Genomic DNA, 18,713 nt, shown 5'->3' with positions numbered 1-18,713 from the left:
GTAGAGAAGACAAATGGAACTGCTTTATTAAAAAAAATCACAATTTCTAGAAATTGTTAACAATGTAATTCAGGGTGAATGAGCCCAGAATTGAGCTCTAGAAGTGTTCAAAAGAGGATAAAGTCCCGAACGGAGAGATTAGCGGAACTCCTAAGAAGAAAGAGTCAAGCCTGTCCCTTAATGGCTGAGCCATCTCTCCAGATGGGATGCTGCACCTAACTGCGCTTCAGGGTCCGCAATGGAGGAGTTGAAAGGACTGTAGGAGGTGAAGGGGTTTGCAATCCACAGGAAAAACAACCATATCAACCAACCAGACCTCCCAGAGCTCCCAGGGACTAAACCACCAACCACAGAGTACACATGGAGGGACCCATAGCTCTAGCTACATATTTAGCAGAGGATGGCATTGTCTGGCATCAATAGGAGGAGAAGCCCTTGGTCCTGGGAAGGCTTGATGCCCCAGTGTAGGGGAATGTCAGGATAGTGAGGTAGAAATGGGAACATCTTCATAGAAGCAGGGGGAGGGGGGAATGGGGAATGGGGTATACATTTGAAATGTAAATACATAAAATATCCAATGCAAAAATAAAACCAAAAAAAGTTGAATCAAGTGGTTAACAGAGGTTGTATAATTATCATAGAATGAGAGAAGGAAGACAATCTTAGCAGCCCAAGCTATTTCAGTTAGGAAAAGTAAACAGAGCATTTAGACTGGATGTGGCTCATATCATTTTTGCTTTGTGAGAAAATCAATCAAATCTCTCTGTCCCTCTGTCTGTCTTCTCTCTCTCTCTCTCTCTCTCTCTCTCTCTCTCTCTCTCCCTCCCTCCCTCCCTCCCTCCCTCTCCTCTCTCTCTCTCTCCCTGTCTTTCTCTCTGTCTCTGTCTCTGTCTCTGTCTCTCTCTCTCTGTCTCTCTCTCTCTCTCTCTCCCCCCCGCTGTGTGTGTGTGTGTGTGTGTGTGTGTGTGTGTGTGTGTGTGTGTGTGAGATGTGGGTTTGGGGGTTAGAAAGACATATTAGTTCTGGACTGAGAGAAGTATTTCCTAGTTCTGTTAATTGTTTAAATCCATCAGATTAAGCTGAAGGACAGAAATGGTTGTGATCTTCAGAAAGAGTATTTATTCTCTAGATACCTGAGTGGTTTGGGCTAAGTAAAGGCTGCAGGTAAAACTGCTTCCAGGAAATCAGATTAAAAGCATTGAGGTGGATTATTGCTTTGAAATAGGGAAAAAACTTATGCTTCATTGTATTATCACATTTATGAAAACTTATGAATCATATATTGTATGTACCTACATGAATGTGGAGAATACCTGGAAAAGCATTCATTCAATAGCATTACTTATAGATAAAAAGACCTTTATCTCCAGACAATCTGTGCTTTGTTCTACAATTCCAGATTTACAGAATTGAGGCAATAAATTGAAGACTATTTGGAATACATAGGTTTTTAAGAAAGAGAATGTCCACGGGATAGATCTCTGTGAGTCCAGGAGCTAGGGAATCTAATAGTGCTAAAACCTATATAGATCATCCACAGTTATCAGTGTTCTGGAATCTGAGTCCTGCTAAACAAAGGAATGATACTCTGGGCACAGGGCACTGTGGTGTGTATCTATCTGCTCATCTGGACATGTATTTCTTAGTACTAGTAACGGTTATTTGTTCGACAAAAGGATGTCCTTTTAAAGTAAAAGATTCAATACCAGACTGTGTTTGTTTCCAAATTTTATAGCATGTGCACAGAGGATCTTTTGTATTTTAAATTACTGATTTTAACTAGGAATAACAAATTTTATGATGATATATTGAATTTAAGGTTATATTTCTACATCTTATCCTTATACCTACCTTATCTCCTAAAGAGAATATTTCCATCATTTTTTAAGCAAGCAAGGAAAAGCTGGTCTTGGTGGCACACCCTTTGAATCCTACCTAGCACTTGGGTGGTAGAGGCAGGTGAACATGTGAGGTCCAGGTCAGCCAGGTGTGTGTGTGTGTGTGTGTGTGTGTGTGTGTGTGTGTGTGTGTGTGTGTGTGTGTGTGTTTGGGAGAAATAGAGGGACAGAAACCATAATCAGGATATATTCTGTAAGAAAAAAATCTATTTTCAATAAAAAGAAAAAGTAAAACAAAAGAGTAAAAATGCTTACAGGAGACAGAAAAAAAAGTAGGCAGGGAGGTAGTGGGGTAGCTGACTGAGAGATTGCAGTTACTGAGCCAGGAGGTGCCTGGGGCCACCAAGAGCAGGAGAGAGGAAGAAAATGTATTGAGAAGTGAGCTCTGCTTAGACACTTGGGGCCATGATAGCATATGGGAGGAGTTCATGTCACTTAAACCACACTGTGATATTTGCTACAGTACCTCCTCGAAACTGACTGTACACATAGAACTCTTCCTAGGTTAGCTCTCAACCTTCATCTTCTCACGCCTACTCCATAAAGCATCTTTGCTCATTTTCCAGAACATTCCTTTTGCCCGTGTGTCTTGATTCTTGGATCAAGATTCAGTGTATTAATTTTGTTCCTCTTCTGGCTGCATTTTGAGAGTATTTGTGTTCTAAAATCCTTTCTTTATTGCAGCTTTTATTTAATATTTTCTTTGATTTCATACATGTATATAATGCCTTCTAATTACTCTCATCTCCCTGTTGCTGTTTCACTCATACCTGCCTTTCCTACGGTTCCCTAAGGTTTTATTTTTCACTGTTGAGCCAAATTCATAGTGTGAACATCCCCCAGTGTGTCCATGCCATTCATAGAGATTTGGCTGCTTTTTTTCCTGCTAATGTTTTATAAATTTATTTTTGTCTGTTGCTTGGTTTAGTCATTTTGCCCAATAGTCTTGGGAGTAGCACCTTAAAAGTTATAGCAAGTGCTTGTTTACTTAAAATTTAATTTATTGGTGTTTCTAATTGATAAAGAAGAAACTTTGAAAGTTTAGTTTTGGATTCCCTTCAAGTCTTGTGCTCATGTTAAATTTAAATGTTAATTTTATGCTCTGGAGATGAAAATGTCTTATTTTTCTCCTACTATTAAAGTTTAAATGGTTCATTTGCCAGGGTGAGGGTATATGCTTGCATTTCTATGTGAGTAAAGCAGGAACTTCTTTTTAAATGTATTTTTGAGAGCTTCATATATGACCACTACATCTAAATCACTTTTGTCCTCCTCTCTACACTTTAACTTACACAAGAGTCTGGTTTCCCAAGTTCATGATTTTTTTAATTGTAATTGTTCCACATATATTCCCATGTGTATATGCACCCACGTGTATATTAGCTATAGAGTCCATTAGCTTCATTCATCTGTATGTGTCTATGACTGACCTTTTTGAATTGGCAAACCTAGGTGGGATATTTTTTTCCTGGAGGCAGCTGAATCTCTCCCTCTCAAGCACCCACTGACCTACACCTCTTATCTAGGGGAGGGATCATGCATGTGGACTCTCTTGTGTGCACTGGCATGTCAACTGGTGTCCTTTTGCTGGTCTTAGTCAGACAACCGTATTGTTAAAAGTTCATCTTTGCATTTTCTCTGGCATATCTAGGAGACATGATCCATCCACAGGCATCCTTGATATCTGCCTCTCAGAATATTTTCCCCCTCTTCCATGATTTTCCCTGAGCCTTAAGTGTAGGGGTTACCTTCCAGATGTATCCATTTGGGTTTCTTACTCCAGCAATCATATAGTCTCCATATTTTTGACCAGGGAAGATTTCTGTAATAGTCTCCAGCTGTTGCAAAAAAGCTTCTTTGGTAAGGGGCGAGAACTATAAGCATCTATTGGAATAAAGATGAGTGTTAGAAAACAGAAATTATATTGGTTTAGAAACCTGGCAGTAACAGGTTCTCTTCTTGGGTATATGATCTGAAACGTCGTTCTTTGCATGATGGTATATAGACCAAATGTCTAATCACATTACTATTCTAATAATTTTGTTTTGTGTTTCTCTGTTACAGCTAGTTATGTATCAAATCCCATTTGCAAGGGTTGTTTGTCTTGTTCGAAGGACAATGGCTGCAGCCGATGTCAGCAGAAGTTGTTCTTTTTCCTTCGGAGAGAAGGGATGCGCCAGTATGGAGAGTGTCTGCATTCCTGCCCATCAGGGTACTATGGACACCGAGCCCCAGATATGAACAGATGTGCAAGTAAATATTTGCCTTTTGTACATCCTATCCTACTATATGCAATTTACATGATGTGCTAAGATTTTTATGGAAAAAATATGTAACAAGTCTGCAGATATTCTCTAAACTAAAACTTTCAAGTATGAATAAGGTGAGATAAGAGAACTTTTATACTTTGTATTTTGTGTAGGTACTTCGTAAGTTAGACACATTCTTTCAGTTATTTAGATTGACCATTTCTCATTATCCTAATCAAAAAATGCTTGCTTGATAGAACTTTATAAGGAGAAATTACTGCTGGCAAACCAACCAACTATCTCCTTCAAATGATTTTAATATGAATGAAAAATCTTTGATTTAATCTTAATTTTATAGTTCTTTTTCCTTTTCTTTTCCAGCTCTTGTTTGATTTACAAATATATATACATATATATTTAAATTTATAAATTTTTTTAGAAGTACCATTACTGGTAAAGATGTAATTAAGGTGTTTAGGTTTTTGTTTTGTTTTGTTTTGTTTTAACAAAACATTCTAGTCAAGTAACAGAATAGTTTGTACCAGTAGTCAAGATAGAAATATTAGGATTAAATGAAATTTGGATTTACCTTTATTTCATGAAATTGTTTCGATCATTTGAGGGACATATCTTACAAGTATCAATAGCTTGGTTGAATTTCTAAGTGCATTTTTGGTCTTTAAGGTTTATGATTTTACCATGCATAAGACAGTGGTCCACCTGGAAACAGTTTTCTGTTCTTACTGGCTCAGATCACCTCTAGTCAAATTTGAGTATCTTATTCTCCTGTGCATTTTTTAAACATATTTATTTATTATATTTGAGTACACAGTAGCAGTCTTCAGACACACCAGAAGAGAGCATCAGATCTCATCATAGATGGTTGTGAGCCACCATGTGGTTGCTGAGATTTGAACTCAGGACTGCTGGAAGAGCATTCAATGCTCTTAATCACCAAGCCATCTCCCCAGCCTCCTGTACAGGAATACTTTGCTCTATATGTTGGCTGAAGGTGGCTTCTTGGAATCTACAGAATGAAGTTTGTAAAATTCATAAGTGCTCATGAAAATAGCACTGGAATAGCCTATTGAAGTATGCTGTGAGCATACTTACAGATAATGTAAGCTTCTATTGTCCCTGATATGTTAGGTGATGTTTCTGTCACATTTTCTCTTTCTCACTTATTAGCAAATTCACTTACATAAAAGTTCTACTTTTAAATTGTTGCATATTCCCCTATTTAGAAAGCTTAGAAATGAATCTTAATAAAATTCAAATGCAAGGACCAAAAGCAACACATTTCCCAAAGATACTGAAGGTTAATGTCTTTGCTTCGGTTCTCAAAAATGTGTTTCTCTGCACAATTTGTCTTCCCTCCTTACAAGCATGTCATATTTGTGACTGATTTTAGTTCAATGAGTTATGGCTATTTCTGTGCTAATATATATATTTCTGTATCTTATATGCAATATTTAGCTAATTACTCATTAGATTCTCACTTTCAGCCTTTAAGAATTATAGGAACATTGAGGAGTATTCATTTATGAATGCTTCTTTTTTCCATGTACAAACATACTTTTTCATATTTGCCTGATTCATCTTTTTAACATGTACATTCAATTATAGTACATATTTTAAAATCTTTAGGTATTTAGGTATTGCCCAGGTCCTCTGCATATTTATATAATGTGTGCACAAGTGTCAGTTCAAATCTCTACCAATAGGAGACATTTTTTCCTTGTCCCTACCTAGGTGTTAATGAAAAAAGTGTGTAGAGTAGTATTTTAGTTGTAATTTTTTTGCAAATAAAACTATGCATTTATTTTTAATATGAATGCTGGCATATAGTATATTTTCCAGAACATGTAAACTCCCTTCTTTCTTCTACCTGGAAGATTGTCTTAAAAATATTAAATTCAAAACAAAGTTGACAAATAGTAAACACAGATAGGTCTCAAAGAAGAATGACACATGTAACCATGGGATTCAACAAGAATGTCAACAGGCACAATCATAGGCTTCTTGTTCAATATTCTCTCCTCACTCATCCTAACTACCACCCTAACTCACAAGCAGCACACAGCTATATTGATGTTAAAAACCTGTCATTTAGTTAAACCCAAAGATAATCAGATTGATTGTATGTCACAGCAACACTACTTGTTTAGCTTCTGTCCTGTGCTATAATAGATGTTTCTCTATTCTATACATTTTTCTCAATTGTCTGAATATAGTGCAAGCAGGTTGTATATTTACATTAGCTGGATGAAGTTACCGAAACAGGTTAACATACCCTTTCCAAAATGTAGGGGTTGAGTGTATCAGTGAAGGGACAGGTATATATGAAGATTATAGGTGTTTTCTGCATTGTTAGGATTGAATATTATAAATAGAAAATAAAATATGGAGAAATCAGCATCTGTTCATAAATAAAATGTTAAGTACTTAGGTACAGGTTTACTATATAATGAGAAGTTGTTCTGGGTAGATTGACTCAGAATTCATGATGACAGGATTACTTTAGATAGGGTTCCCAGGTAGCCCAGGCTAGCCTGGAACTCACTGTGTAGCTTTTTTAATTAATAATTTTATTTATTTACATTGCAGACATTGTCTGCTTCCTGATCTCCCCCCACCTCCACACACAGAGTTCTTCATCACATTCCCCCTTTCCTTTGCCTCTAAGAGGGTGTCATCACTTGATCATTTTATCTTGGCTATTCTTACTGGTGTAAGATTTCCTGATGAAATCTTGCTAAGATGAAATCTTAGATTTGTTTTGGTAGACATTTCCCTGATGACTAAGGACTTCAAACATTTAAGTCCTTCTTCACCATTCGAGATTCCTCTGTTGAGGATTCCATTTGGTTCTGTACCCCTTTTTTTATTGGACTAGTTGGTTGGCAGTATCTAACTTCTTGAGTTCTTCATAAATTTTGGATAATAGCACCATGTCATATGTAGGGTTGGTGAAGATCCTTTTCCAATCTGTAGGCTACTGTTTTGTCCTATTGACAGTGTCCTTTGCCTTACAGAAGCTTTTCAATTTCCTGAGGTCCCATTTATCAATTGTTGATATTAGAGCCTGAGCCATTGGTGTTCTGCTTAGGAAGTCGTCTCCTATACCATGGAGTTCAAGGTTATTCCCCACTTTCTCTTCAATGAGATTTAGTGTATCTGGTTTTATGTTGAGGTCTTTGGCCTACTTAGACTTGAGTTTTGTGCAGGGTAATAGATATGGGTTTATTTGCATTTTTTTACATGCAGACATCCAGTTAGACCAGCAGCATTTGTTGAAGATGCTTTTTTTCCCATTGAATGGTTTTGCTTTCTTTGTCAAAAATCAAGTGCACGTTTATTTCTGGGGCTGCAATATGGTTCTCTTGATCAAGCTGTCTGTTCCTATACCAATGCCATGCAGTTTAATTGCTATTACCTTGTAGTATAGCTCAAAGTCAGGGATGGTGATACCTGAAGTTCTTGTGTTGTGCAGCATTGTTTTTGCTATCCTGAGTTTTTGTTTTTTTCCATATGAAATTTGAGAATTTCCCTGTCAAGATCTGTAAAGAATTGTACTGGAATTTTGATGGGGATTGCAGTGAGTCTATAGATTGCTTTTGGTAAGATGGCTGTTTTCACAATGTTAATCCTACCTATTCAGGGGCATGGGAGATCTTTCCATCTTCTAGCTTCTGTAATTTCTTTCTTCAGGGAGTTGAAGTTACTGTCTTATAGGTCTTTCACTTTCTTGGTCAGAGTTATACCAAGATATTTTAGAGTATTTGTGGCTATTTTAAAGGGTGATTTTTCCCCTACTTTCTTGACCAGTTTATCATTTGTACAAAGGGGGGGCTACTAATTTCTTTGAGTTAATTTTATATCCAGGCACTTTGTTGAAGGTGTTTATCAGCTGTAGGAGTTCTCTGGTAGTAGTTTTAGGGTCACTTATGTATACTATCATATCATTCACAAATAGTGATACCTTTTCTTCCTTTCCAGTTTGATCCCTTTGATCTCCTTTAGTTTTCTTATTGGTCTAGCTAGAACTTCAAGTACTATATTGAATAGATAGGAAGAGAGTACGTAACCTAGTCTTATCCTTGGTTGTAGTGGAATTAAGTTTTTCTCCATTTAGTTTGATGTTGACTATTGACTTGCTATTACTTTTAAATGTCAACTTACCACAGTCTACAATTTCCTGGGAAGGCAGTATCAATTGAGGAATTGTTTAATATTACCCATGGGCACAATTGTTTATTAATCTGGGAAGATCTAGCCCATAGGAAACAGAACCATTCCCTATATCGGCAGAAGAAACCTAGGTAAGAGAAGAAACAACTTAGCAGACAGCATTGATGCATTCATTTCTCTCTATTCTAGACTCTGGATGTCATGTGATTTTTTTTTTTTGCTTGACTCTTATCTTAATTTCCCCACAGGATGGATAGTAACCTTGATCCAAATAAAGCCAAATAAAGCCTTTCCTCATCTTAGCTAATTTTGGTAGCAATACTTTTTGGTGGGTTCACTATCCATCTCAATGTTTTACATTCCCAAATGAAAACACACATGCAGTCTTTATATTTTGATATACTTTAAACAGCACAACAAACAGGCTACTTCCTAACCTCCATGTGGTTAATCCCCCTCCCACCAATAATCCCAAATTAGTACTTACAAAATTCTAAAGTCTATCTTGGCTGTCCTGGATGCAGAAGGCTGCTGAACTGGACTGCCCTCTCCTGGTTTCTTCATATACTGGTTATGCCTCCCTGTCCTTCACTATTCTCAAGTGTGGCATCTTTCCTTCTCCTTCTCCTTCTTCTCTGAGCATGGTGGGTCTTCTCCTTCCTCCTCTTCCCTTGCTGTCAAGCCTGGGAAAATCTCAAGTTCTGCTTTTATCTTCACTGGCCAGCCATTGGCTGCCAGGATCTTTATTTTCCAATCAGAACCAACTGGGGGCAGTGTCTTACATGATATGCAAACAAATTTAGGGACCCAAATTAACATAAGAATACAAGCAGCATTAGGCCAAATCCACTACAACTCTTGTTCAAATATTTTATCCCAGCCACAAAAATTAAACTGGAACTTTTTCTTCTGTTTTGAGTCATAATTTCACAATCACTGATTAAAGTAATAACGTCATGTGAAAAAATGTGTAGCCTTGAAAGATCATAGTCTTCCTCCTAGGTATGGTTGAACAACACTGCTTTTGTCTTTGCGATGGGGGGAGCATTATGACTAAGGTATCAGTCATTTAATGGGTTGGGTCAGGGCTTGTTGTAGTTAGTTGTTCATTTATTTAGAGACAGTGTCTTTCCACATAGCCCTGACTGTTCTCAAGTTTTGTAGTTCTCTTGCCTCAGTCATCTGATTGCTGACCTTGTAGACATTTGGCAATATATGTGACATTATCAGAGTTTTTTATTAGCCATTTCCTTCAAGTGTCTTCATCGTATACCTACACTTGCAATGTGAGTGGTAGGAACTGAACTTGGGGCATCTCTCTGGTCCCAGAATAATTTCTTTTAAAAGGCTTATACCACCTTGCACTCTATGCTTTGAACAGTAAAGCATTGGCTGGATGTGTTTTTGTTTTTGTTTTTCTTTGTTTTATTTATTTATTTATTTATTTATTTATTTATTTATTTTCCAGAGAGGGCTTCTCTGTGTAGCCCTGGCTGTCTTAGAATTTATTTTGTCGACCAGGGTGACCTCAAACTCAGAAAGCAGCCTGCCTCTGCTTCCCAAAAGCTGGGATTAAAGGTGTGCACCACTATGCCTGGTCCCGTGTTTTAGTTTTTAATGCACTGGTGGGATTTAAGGGTTCATAAATAAAGTTTGATTGGAAAACAGCTATGCTTTGTGATGCGTGAGTTGTGGCTACTTTCCTGTTCTAATAGAGTTGAATAGTTTCAACAGAGACCTTATGGTCTATATTCTATAACATTTACTCTCAAGCTCTGAATCCTTGATCTAAGCCTGTTTAAAGAGTGAAGGAATTGAGAAATTATTTTCCTTTCCATTGGGTAGAAGTCAAGTGGAGGAGGAGCTGTGCACTAGAAGACACTTGGATTATTCTTTCAGCCTGGGCAGAGAGAATTGCAATGGGATAATTTCCAATGGGGACTCTGGTCTGAACTTTATTGCACTCTTGTGGTTCCACCTTAAGATGATAGGGTGACAAGTTACCAAACTAGGAAAAGTACAAGGAGTGACCAAGATGATGGACCGGCTGCTGGCAAGAATTGGAAATCTGATATGAAATATTAATTTGTCTTATAATTCAAATTCTCTTCTTGTCAATTTTACTTTGCGGTTGTTGTCTTTATCCCGTTTTCCCTAAATGGAAACACAAATCCCTTTAGAGCCTGGTGTTGCCTTCCCAAAGGACTTGTTCCTTCATTCCAACTGTTTGCAGTGCAATTTCAAATATGCAACACTTGAGAAGTGAGAGAAGAAGCCAATTATGTATGTGACTATTTAGTTTTATATTGGATTGAATATTTCTTTGGGTTATTTTTTTTGAGAGTGGAAAAGGTACCATATTTAAAATAGTGTAGAGACAGTACTAGCAATGTAATTCACAAATTTGAATTTGGTACTTACACAAAATAAGGATTAAGATTTAAGTTCAAAATAAGTCTGTGAAGAAAACTGCCTGGCAGCATATTATTTCTAGGAATCAAAATAAAGAATGCTTCACATGGGAGGGCATGCTTTTCACTGGACACCAAGAAGGCAGAGGCAGGATGCTGAGTGTTAGATCCACCTTGGTTATATACTAAGACACTGTCAAAGGAGAGTGCTGTGGCAGATTCACAGCAGAATTCATTACCTATCTCAAAACTAACCTCTTTCTGGGCTGAGTTCATTCACCTGACCTGATTATACTTTGAGTGGTAAAGTTTACCTAACCTAGGACTTTACTGTTTAAAAGAATTAAGTTAGGTGACCCCTCCTCACTAGTGAAGAATGTAGATAGACATAGAAAGGTTTCTCCTTGACCATCTTTACCTCTAAGACACTTGGAGTCCTCAGTGTCCTAACTCCTGGTATTTATTACTCAGAGTAGATGACTCCACAGGTAGCCATCAGTGCTCGCTGCCTGTTCTCCCTCTGCTACCCCTTCTCTCTTTCCGAGATTGTCCTCCTATTCAAAGCCCTGTGCCTCCTGCTGCACACCGGTTGCTTACTTCACATCAGCACCTCATTTCAGGGTAGAGAGGCACTCTGTTCTGAAGGCACCTAGTCCCCGAGTCACTGCTGTATCAGTCTAAGAGCTCCCAGTCCCAGGGATTCCTAGAGGTTTCTATGTTCATTATAGGGTAAAAGTAAATAGATGTTAAAGGATGACTTATTCCAAACACAGAAAAATTAGACTTTCAGGAATTTTTGTCTTAAGAACCATTGACAGCAACATAAACTGAAGAGTCTTAAAATTGCATATTTTTTAGACATCTCTAATTTCAAATGCTACTTTGCAACACTCCTTTTCCAAACTGGCAATAGATTATAAACATCCCTCAGTGAAAATTTTAAGTTACCAAAATTACATATTTCTAATATGTTAGTACAATAATTTCACCACAATATGAATTGATTAAAAACTACAACCTAAAAACTAAGCTCATTTCTTTTTGCTACAGAGCTTAGCTACACACTGCTCCTCAGGAGGTTTAGTGCATTTCAGACTAAAGAAAATAAAGGGGGGCACTTGAGTTTTCACTTTTAGTGTTCAACTACTTGCAGGTCAATGTAGAAAAACAGCATCACTCACTTAATAGACATCCTTGCTGAAGTCTGGGGAAAACCCAGTAGAATTGGTTCAAGTCAAAACTGTCTTTACTAGTGAGCACAATTAACTTGAATGCGATCCAGTTATCTTGAGTATAGAAGAGGGCACATGGATCAGAGGCACAACTATGACTCTGATGAGAACACTGGCTATTCCAGCTGCACTGTGATAAGCAAGACCTAAGGATAGATTCTTTAGTTCTCTTACGGGCCTGTGGGCAACTCAGTAAGATTAGGATTCGCTTTGCCTTAATGACCCTTAATGTTGTCTTACTAAGAGAACGTACTTCTTATTCCAGTACTCAAAAGGCTGAGGCAAGACTGTCATGAGCTCAAGACCAAACTGGGCTTCGTAGGAAGACTGTATGTCAGGGAGATGGGGTAGGGGGAACAAACAAATGAACTTACCAACTGGAACAAGGTAATGGATGGAAGGAAGGTCAAAAGTTCCAGAATACTTCATATAGAAAAATAACTTTCATTTACACATAGTTAATCATTAATGCAATGAAAATGTAAGTGAATATGTAGAATCCTCAAATGATAAGTATATTTAAAGACTGCCATCTGTAAGAAACAGTTTTATTCTTGGTCTAGTCATTTATTGCAGGTGCGCGCGCAAGCTCACGTACACACACACACACACACACACACACACACACACACACACAGCTTCTCTAGTATTAAGTAGTCATGTTATTATTCAATTGCGTGCCCAAGTGCCTTTCTTGAGGTCACTCATCCATCAGGTCTCCTGACCTTTGCAGGTTTTTATCTGTCTAGATGGAGAAACAAAGTGGCCATTATATTTTGGCCAGTTTGCTCTTGTGCTCAGGTATTCATGGTTACCAGACACTGTGCCACTTCAAGTCCCTAACCTTGAACCCAATTTTATTCTTAATAATTTTAATTGTTAGCTAAATAGTTAAAAACCACATAAACAGTGGATAACTTCTGCTTCTAAACCATGGCTTCTGAACACAGCATGGCCAGCTCTGACCTTTTCCCACTAAGGCCACTCTTCCCAGGCCTCTCCCAGGCCATTTGTGCTTCCTCAATGTTGTCAAGGAATGTGTGTTTCTATGTCTCTTTAAGATGTACTTAGCTAAATGAGCCTAACATCCACAGTGTATATTACCCGTGTCACCTGATAATCATCCTCTCAATTTCAATTGTTTTCAGGTATTGTCTACTTCCCCTGTGATTCACTTCTCTATAGCTATTGAGGAAGGTTTGCTTGGGTTTTTTCTGTTTCACACCAGGGCTCTGTACAGTGAACATGCTAGCAATCTCCTACTTAGTATTTAGATAGTTAAGGAATTTAAGCTTTCAAATGGCATTCATGATTGTTTACTCAGCAAGAGCTATAATTCCACTCCACATCCAGCACTGTGCTAGATATGGAGAATTCGTAAATTGAAATGAAAACTTAGTGGCAGAACAGCAACGAGCCCATGATCTCTCTGCCTGTATAGTAGCCAACATGTACTTCTCTACTCTGTATTCTGTTATTGTTTGATACTGTGCTAGTGCCACGTGGCTGTGGCCCATCACTCTGGCATTGGCATGCCTGAGATAGGGGGCTGAGTGTTTAGGAACCATGTTCTTAGGGTCTGGCAGCCTCCTCAGCACATACTAGGTTCTGGGGGAATGCTTGGTATGAAATAGACTGCAGTATAATTTGAAAACTGTTACTTTAGAGACTGTATGGGGTGGTGTTCGGAGGACAGCCGAGGGGGGTGCCCAGCATGCTTTTCTGTTTCTTGACTAGAAAAAGCCCTTGTGGCCAAATGACAGCCCTGTCAGCCTGCGTTTGGCCACAGTTTCACTTGGACAGTAATTTTACTTAAACCATCATTGGCAGTCCTCACATGGTGGATTGCATTTTTGAGGAGGCGCTGTAATTAAGAAGCATGTAAGTTGGCTAAAGTAGGTTCTTACATTTCTGAACGAGGACTTAAAATGCATTCTTTTACAGTAAAAGCCTATGCTTAGTAAATTTTGATATACCTATTACATAGTATAAATTTTTCAAAGGTTAAACCAACTACTGTATTTCCCATTGGCCTCTAAATGGCGTTTAACCCATTACATTTATGTGTTATGAAGAGGTTTCCTAAACACCTACAAGAAACAGTGAAGACATTGGCCCTTCTGATGGATTAAGATCCTGGCTTGCCTTTAGGGGAGAAAGAAATTTTCTGTATGTTATTCAAAGATTTGGTAATGTTTCAAAATTTTATTTAGAAGAACTTTTGTATGAAAAGGAAGAATTAGAGAAACTTATTTTAAAAGGAGGGTAACAAGCGTATGCAGTTCTGGGGAAATGGCTCCTGGCTGAGTGTAAGACTGTGAGGCCCCCAAAGGGATTATTCTCTCACTCAGAAGCTTTGCCTCTTAGAGACATGGCCAGGTTGGGCTGGGGAGCCTGGGGCTGTTGAAAAGGTCTTCATGTGCTAAAGGACATCAAGGTGGAATTTCTGGGGAAAGAGGCTTGCACATTGCTAGTTTAGAAGGCCTTTGGTTAAGAGCTGCAAGCTGTATGTGTGATATAAGCTGTGAATCCATAGAATCCAGGAGGGCCAGCCAAGCTCTACATATGTGCATTCAACATCAGCCATAGCATTTAAAGAATGTCTTATTGCATAGATAATAGTTTAGAGTGTTCTTTTCTTCTAACGGAAAGGTAAGTGTTACTCATTAGAATTTTAGAAAACAGGACCTGGCAAGGAAAGATGAAAGGAGCATAAGGTTAGTGAGAAGGTTAAAGCAGGTTATGTGAGATTAAAGCTCTAACTTTGTGTTCGCAAATCTAGAAAGGGCTGAGATGTGACCTAAAATGTTCCTTGTTTTTCCATGATAATATCAAAAGGGCGATTTCATAGTGTTAATATAGAAGCTTTTTTTTGTAAACCCAGGTAGTTTATTAAACTATTTTAAATAATTGTCTCTGTTATTTTCAGTATATAACTAAATTGCAATTATAAAGGTTTCATTGGATTTAGGGACACATAACACTTTTTAACATTTCACAATTCTACTACCCTTCCCTCAAATTAACTTTCCTATGTACTTTGCACGCACATATACATGTGCACCCTTGTACCTATGTCTTTGTTATCTCATGTTACAATGTAACTTGTAGCCTGCCTTTTTTTTTCAGTTCACAATAGGCTATTGGCACTTTCCCAGTGTACTTTTTTAATGGCTATAGTATTCTACTATCCATGTATCAAATATATCAAATTAGAGAGTACATAATTAAGCTTTCTCCAGCAAGATTTATGCCTGAAATAGTCCCAAGGGACTGTCTTGAGAATGACAGGCATTTGAGAAATTCTGCATTTGTGAAGTGGTACCAGAAGCAAGGAATGGCACAAGGAAAGGGGAACTTATGTAACAGTGAAGACCAGTAAGAGACCCTGGAAAATCAATTCCAAATGCTTGCTGCTGTAACTTTTTGGCCGAAAGACCCAATGGGGCAGACCATATTTAAAAGCAAAATCAGACCTTGTAGGTAATGACTGATAGATGAAGTGTAGAATCTTCACTTTTAAAACAACATATATATTTACAATTATATATGACCCATTGCCCTGTTCTGCTTCATCCTTTGAAATGCTTACCAAGTCTTGGAAAATGATTCTGGAACAATGATGGCCTCCTGCCTTTTCAAAAACTGTAGCAAGAAACCTAACAATTTGTGGACATACTGGTCATGTAGTTTGACCATGATTGAGAGGCCTCTGACCAGTCATAGACCTCTGTTTATTAAAGTTACAGCATTTGAGGCTACAAATAAATTTTTATAAGGTAACAAGCTATATCGCCACACCCACCATTTTCTTCCCCCAGCAAAGAGACAATGCCAAATTGTAATGGTGGACCCATTGACACTTGGTGTTCTGGTTCTGCATTTGCTGGTAGTTAGTTGGGTGCTTTGTGGTCATTTAATGTGCAGATATGTATAGAGTCAAAACAGAAAGTCAGAGAGCTGCCATTTTGTCCTTATGACTTAGAAATTACTGTCACATAATCTATTTTATTCAACACTGTAACCTTCTAATTTCTAGAATTATTTTCTTAACATTTGAAAATTTAAGGACATTGTAATATTTTATTTCAGTTAAGTTTTCTACCCCAATTATCTCTTGGGTTGTAGGAAATGTATGACTTAAGTCTTTTCAGAATTTTGATGGCAATACATATATTGGGATAGTATTCTTGGAAAAGAATGGACGAGGTCCTATTCAATTTGCATATTCCTTTGGATACTGAGGATCACCACCAGTTGAGGATCACCACCAGTTAAACTGTTACAAGTAACAACTGACTACATTCTGTTGAAAGCATGGCCTTTCAGTTAACCAACCTGCCATCCGTCTCCTAGTCTCTTCAGAAAGCATACTCACTGCTACCTGTGCCTGACACCTATGTCTGGTCCAGAATTCACTGACTGCCAGAGAATCTGATCTAGAATTCACATATTCTAATTGCTTTCTTTAAACACCTCGTTGGAGCACTCTGTCTTGTGGTTGAAAATACACAGTTCCAATTACCTGTTACTTCTATCATCATATTATGTGTCAGTGGGTGTATACATTATTGCAAATCTTTATCATAATCTGGAAAGGTTCTGGTGGTCTCTTACTTTATATGAGAAAATGCCTAGGTCTGGAGAGGCAAGTGGCTATTCAAAGTTGCAGAGCTCATGAGACAGACTTAATGTTCCAAACCTGGTCTGTTGGGCCTGCAGTCTCTGTTTCACAAACTGTTACTAGCAGCCTCTATCAAATGTTACCACCCAGTTATCAAGAAAGGAGACTGGGTTTAAGGAAAGCTGAGTCAGAAACAAAGCAGCCACTACACCCTGTGTGACTTACTGTTTTTTAATGCTCAGGATCCTCATTTACAAATTGTGGGCTCCACTCAGTGGGAAAGAGTAAGTGGGAATGTATGTAAAGGCCTTTGCGCAGTGATGTTCTCACAGAAATGACCTAATGTATCTTTTCATTGCCCATGTCACATCATTCTCTGAACAAAAAGGGAGATAGCATGGACCTGTGCTTTAGGTAACATACGAGGCATTTACATATACTTTGAAACTTGAAATCTTTCGTCCCTGACTATCTGAAAACAGAATATATTCCACAAGATTTTCCAGTTCTGTTTCCTACTGTGGACTTTGAAAGGCAGCGTAGATGTCATTCTTTGTAACCATTTGCTTTAATCGCATTTGAACTTCCAAACATTTCTGCAGGAAACTGCTGTCTCAAATCCTTTGCTGGCATCATGACTTAGCTTATGAACAGGGCAAGCTGTTGGGAGAGTTAGGAGTACATCAGAATGCTATGACATAAGTAAATGAAAGCATGTGCATGTATTTCTCTGCCATTAGTATTTTGCTTGAGGTAGCCAATGCATTTGTGTAACAGTGATTTTTAAAATACATGACATTCTTTAACTATTTTTTTCTCTTTAAAATTGTTTGTAGGATGCAGAATAGAAAACTGTGATTCTTGCTTTAGCAAAGACTTTTGTACCAAGTGCAAAGCAGGCTTTTATTTGCATAGAGGCCGCTGCTTTGATGAATGTCCAGAGGGTTTTGCACCACTAGATGAGACCATGGAGTGTGTAGGTGAGTAATTCTTAATGTAACTTTCAAAATTCAAAATTTCATGCCTGCTTCTGTGAATACTCGTGTTGGGTATAGTCAACCTAGCAGTAAATGGGTTCTATTGTTCATCAGAACTAAAAGGGCTTTTGTTTGCTGATTCCGAATATTTTAGGCATCATGATGGATAGCTTTGTTTCCAAATTTGCTAGTTATGTATTTGCCAAGTTAGGGTACTTAAGGACTGATAAAGTTTATCATCTGTAATATATCCATTTCTTATTATCTAAGTTATTAGTACTGTTAGAGAAAAACATTTTACTTAGTAGAATAGTAAAACATCCCAGCAGAATCATGCCAGCCATCCTATTGCCTTAGTCATGCAGGAAATGAACCATGGACCTTCTTGCTAAGCCATCTGTGTAAAAAAAAAATTGAAAGAATACTTTTGGGCCAACATGTATTTTCTTGATGACTGACTGAATTTCACAAAATTTATTAAAGTAGATTTGCTGTTAACTGAGTTTTAGATCTATAGAATGTATACTTTAATATACATGAAAAATAATTACAGATCTTAGAAACTTTATGTGACTTCACACCTTGGTGCTTATAAAATACTGTGCACGTGCCACTGATTAACAGGTAAATTTGCTGCATTTGACAAACACATTAATGATTCTTAACTATAATTTCATGCCCATCTCCCTCAAATTTTACTAGGTGTATTATGTATCCATTTTGATAAACAGCGATCATCAATTCTACTTCTCATTTCCTTAAATGGAACTTGACAATTCTTTCCTGTAGAAATATTGCTGCAATATTTTGCAAAGTGCTGTGGGAGAAAATTTACTTAAAAGTGTGGTTTGGAAATAAATGTATTATAATCGCATTTCAAATTGTGGATGGAAATGTGTATAATATTTCATGACAGAATCCTGTGCATTGGCCTATATAACGGTTTTAAATGGGTTTGAAAAAATATCGAATTGGTCCTGTTGCCTACTGAGATTGGAAATGCTGTATGTCACTTGTAGACTCCAGGCTGGGGGCCTCATGTGCTCAGGTGAGGAGCTTCTCAGTGACAGTTCCATTAGGAGGCTCAGCTTTGCATAGCCTTACTCCTCCCGTCTTCACCACGACCCAATA

The 18,713-nt window shown here is 37.8% G+C and overlaps 1 protein-coding gene across 7 annotated transcripts in view; it reads left to right on the top strand.

Moving 5' to 3' along the window:
- The window catches only part of Rspo2 (R-spondin 2), a 136,768-nt gene that overhangs the window by 64,681 nt on the left and 53,374 nt on the right, over nucleotides 1-18,713 (top strand). For all 7 annotated transcript variants that reach the window (XM_017595050.3, XM_039079750.2, XM_039079749.2 and 4 more), the window contains 2 exons: nucleotides 3,963-4,151; nucleotides 17,442-17,585. In XM_017595050.3, the coding sequence (XP_017450539.1) occupies nucleotides 3,963-4,151; nucleotides 17,442-17,585 (333 nt within the window). The remainder of the gene's footprint in view (nucleotides 1-3,962; nucleotides 4,152-17,441; nucleotides 17,586-18,713) is intronic.

This window comes from Rattus norvegicus, chromosome 7 (genome assembly GCF_036323735.1).
Source record: "Rattus norvegicus strain BN/NHsdMcwi chromosome 7, GRCr8, whole genome shotgun sequence".
Lineage (NCBI taxonomy): Eukaryota > Metazoa > Chordata > Mammalia > Rodentia > Muridae > Rattus > Rattus norvegicus.
Note: the sequence above shows the minus strand (reverse complement) of the source record. Positions and strands in the feature narration are given on the sequence as shown.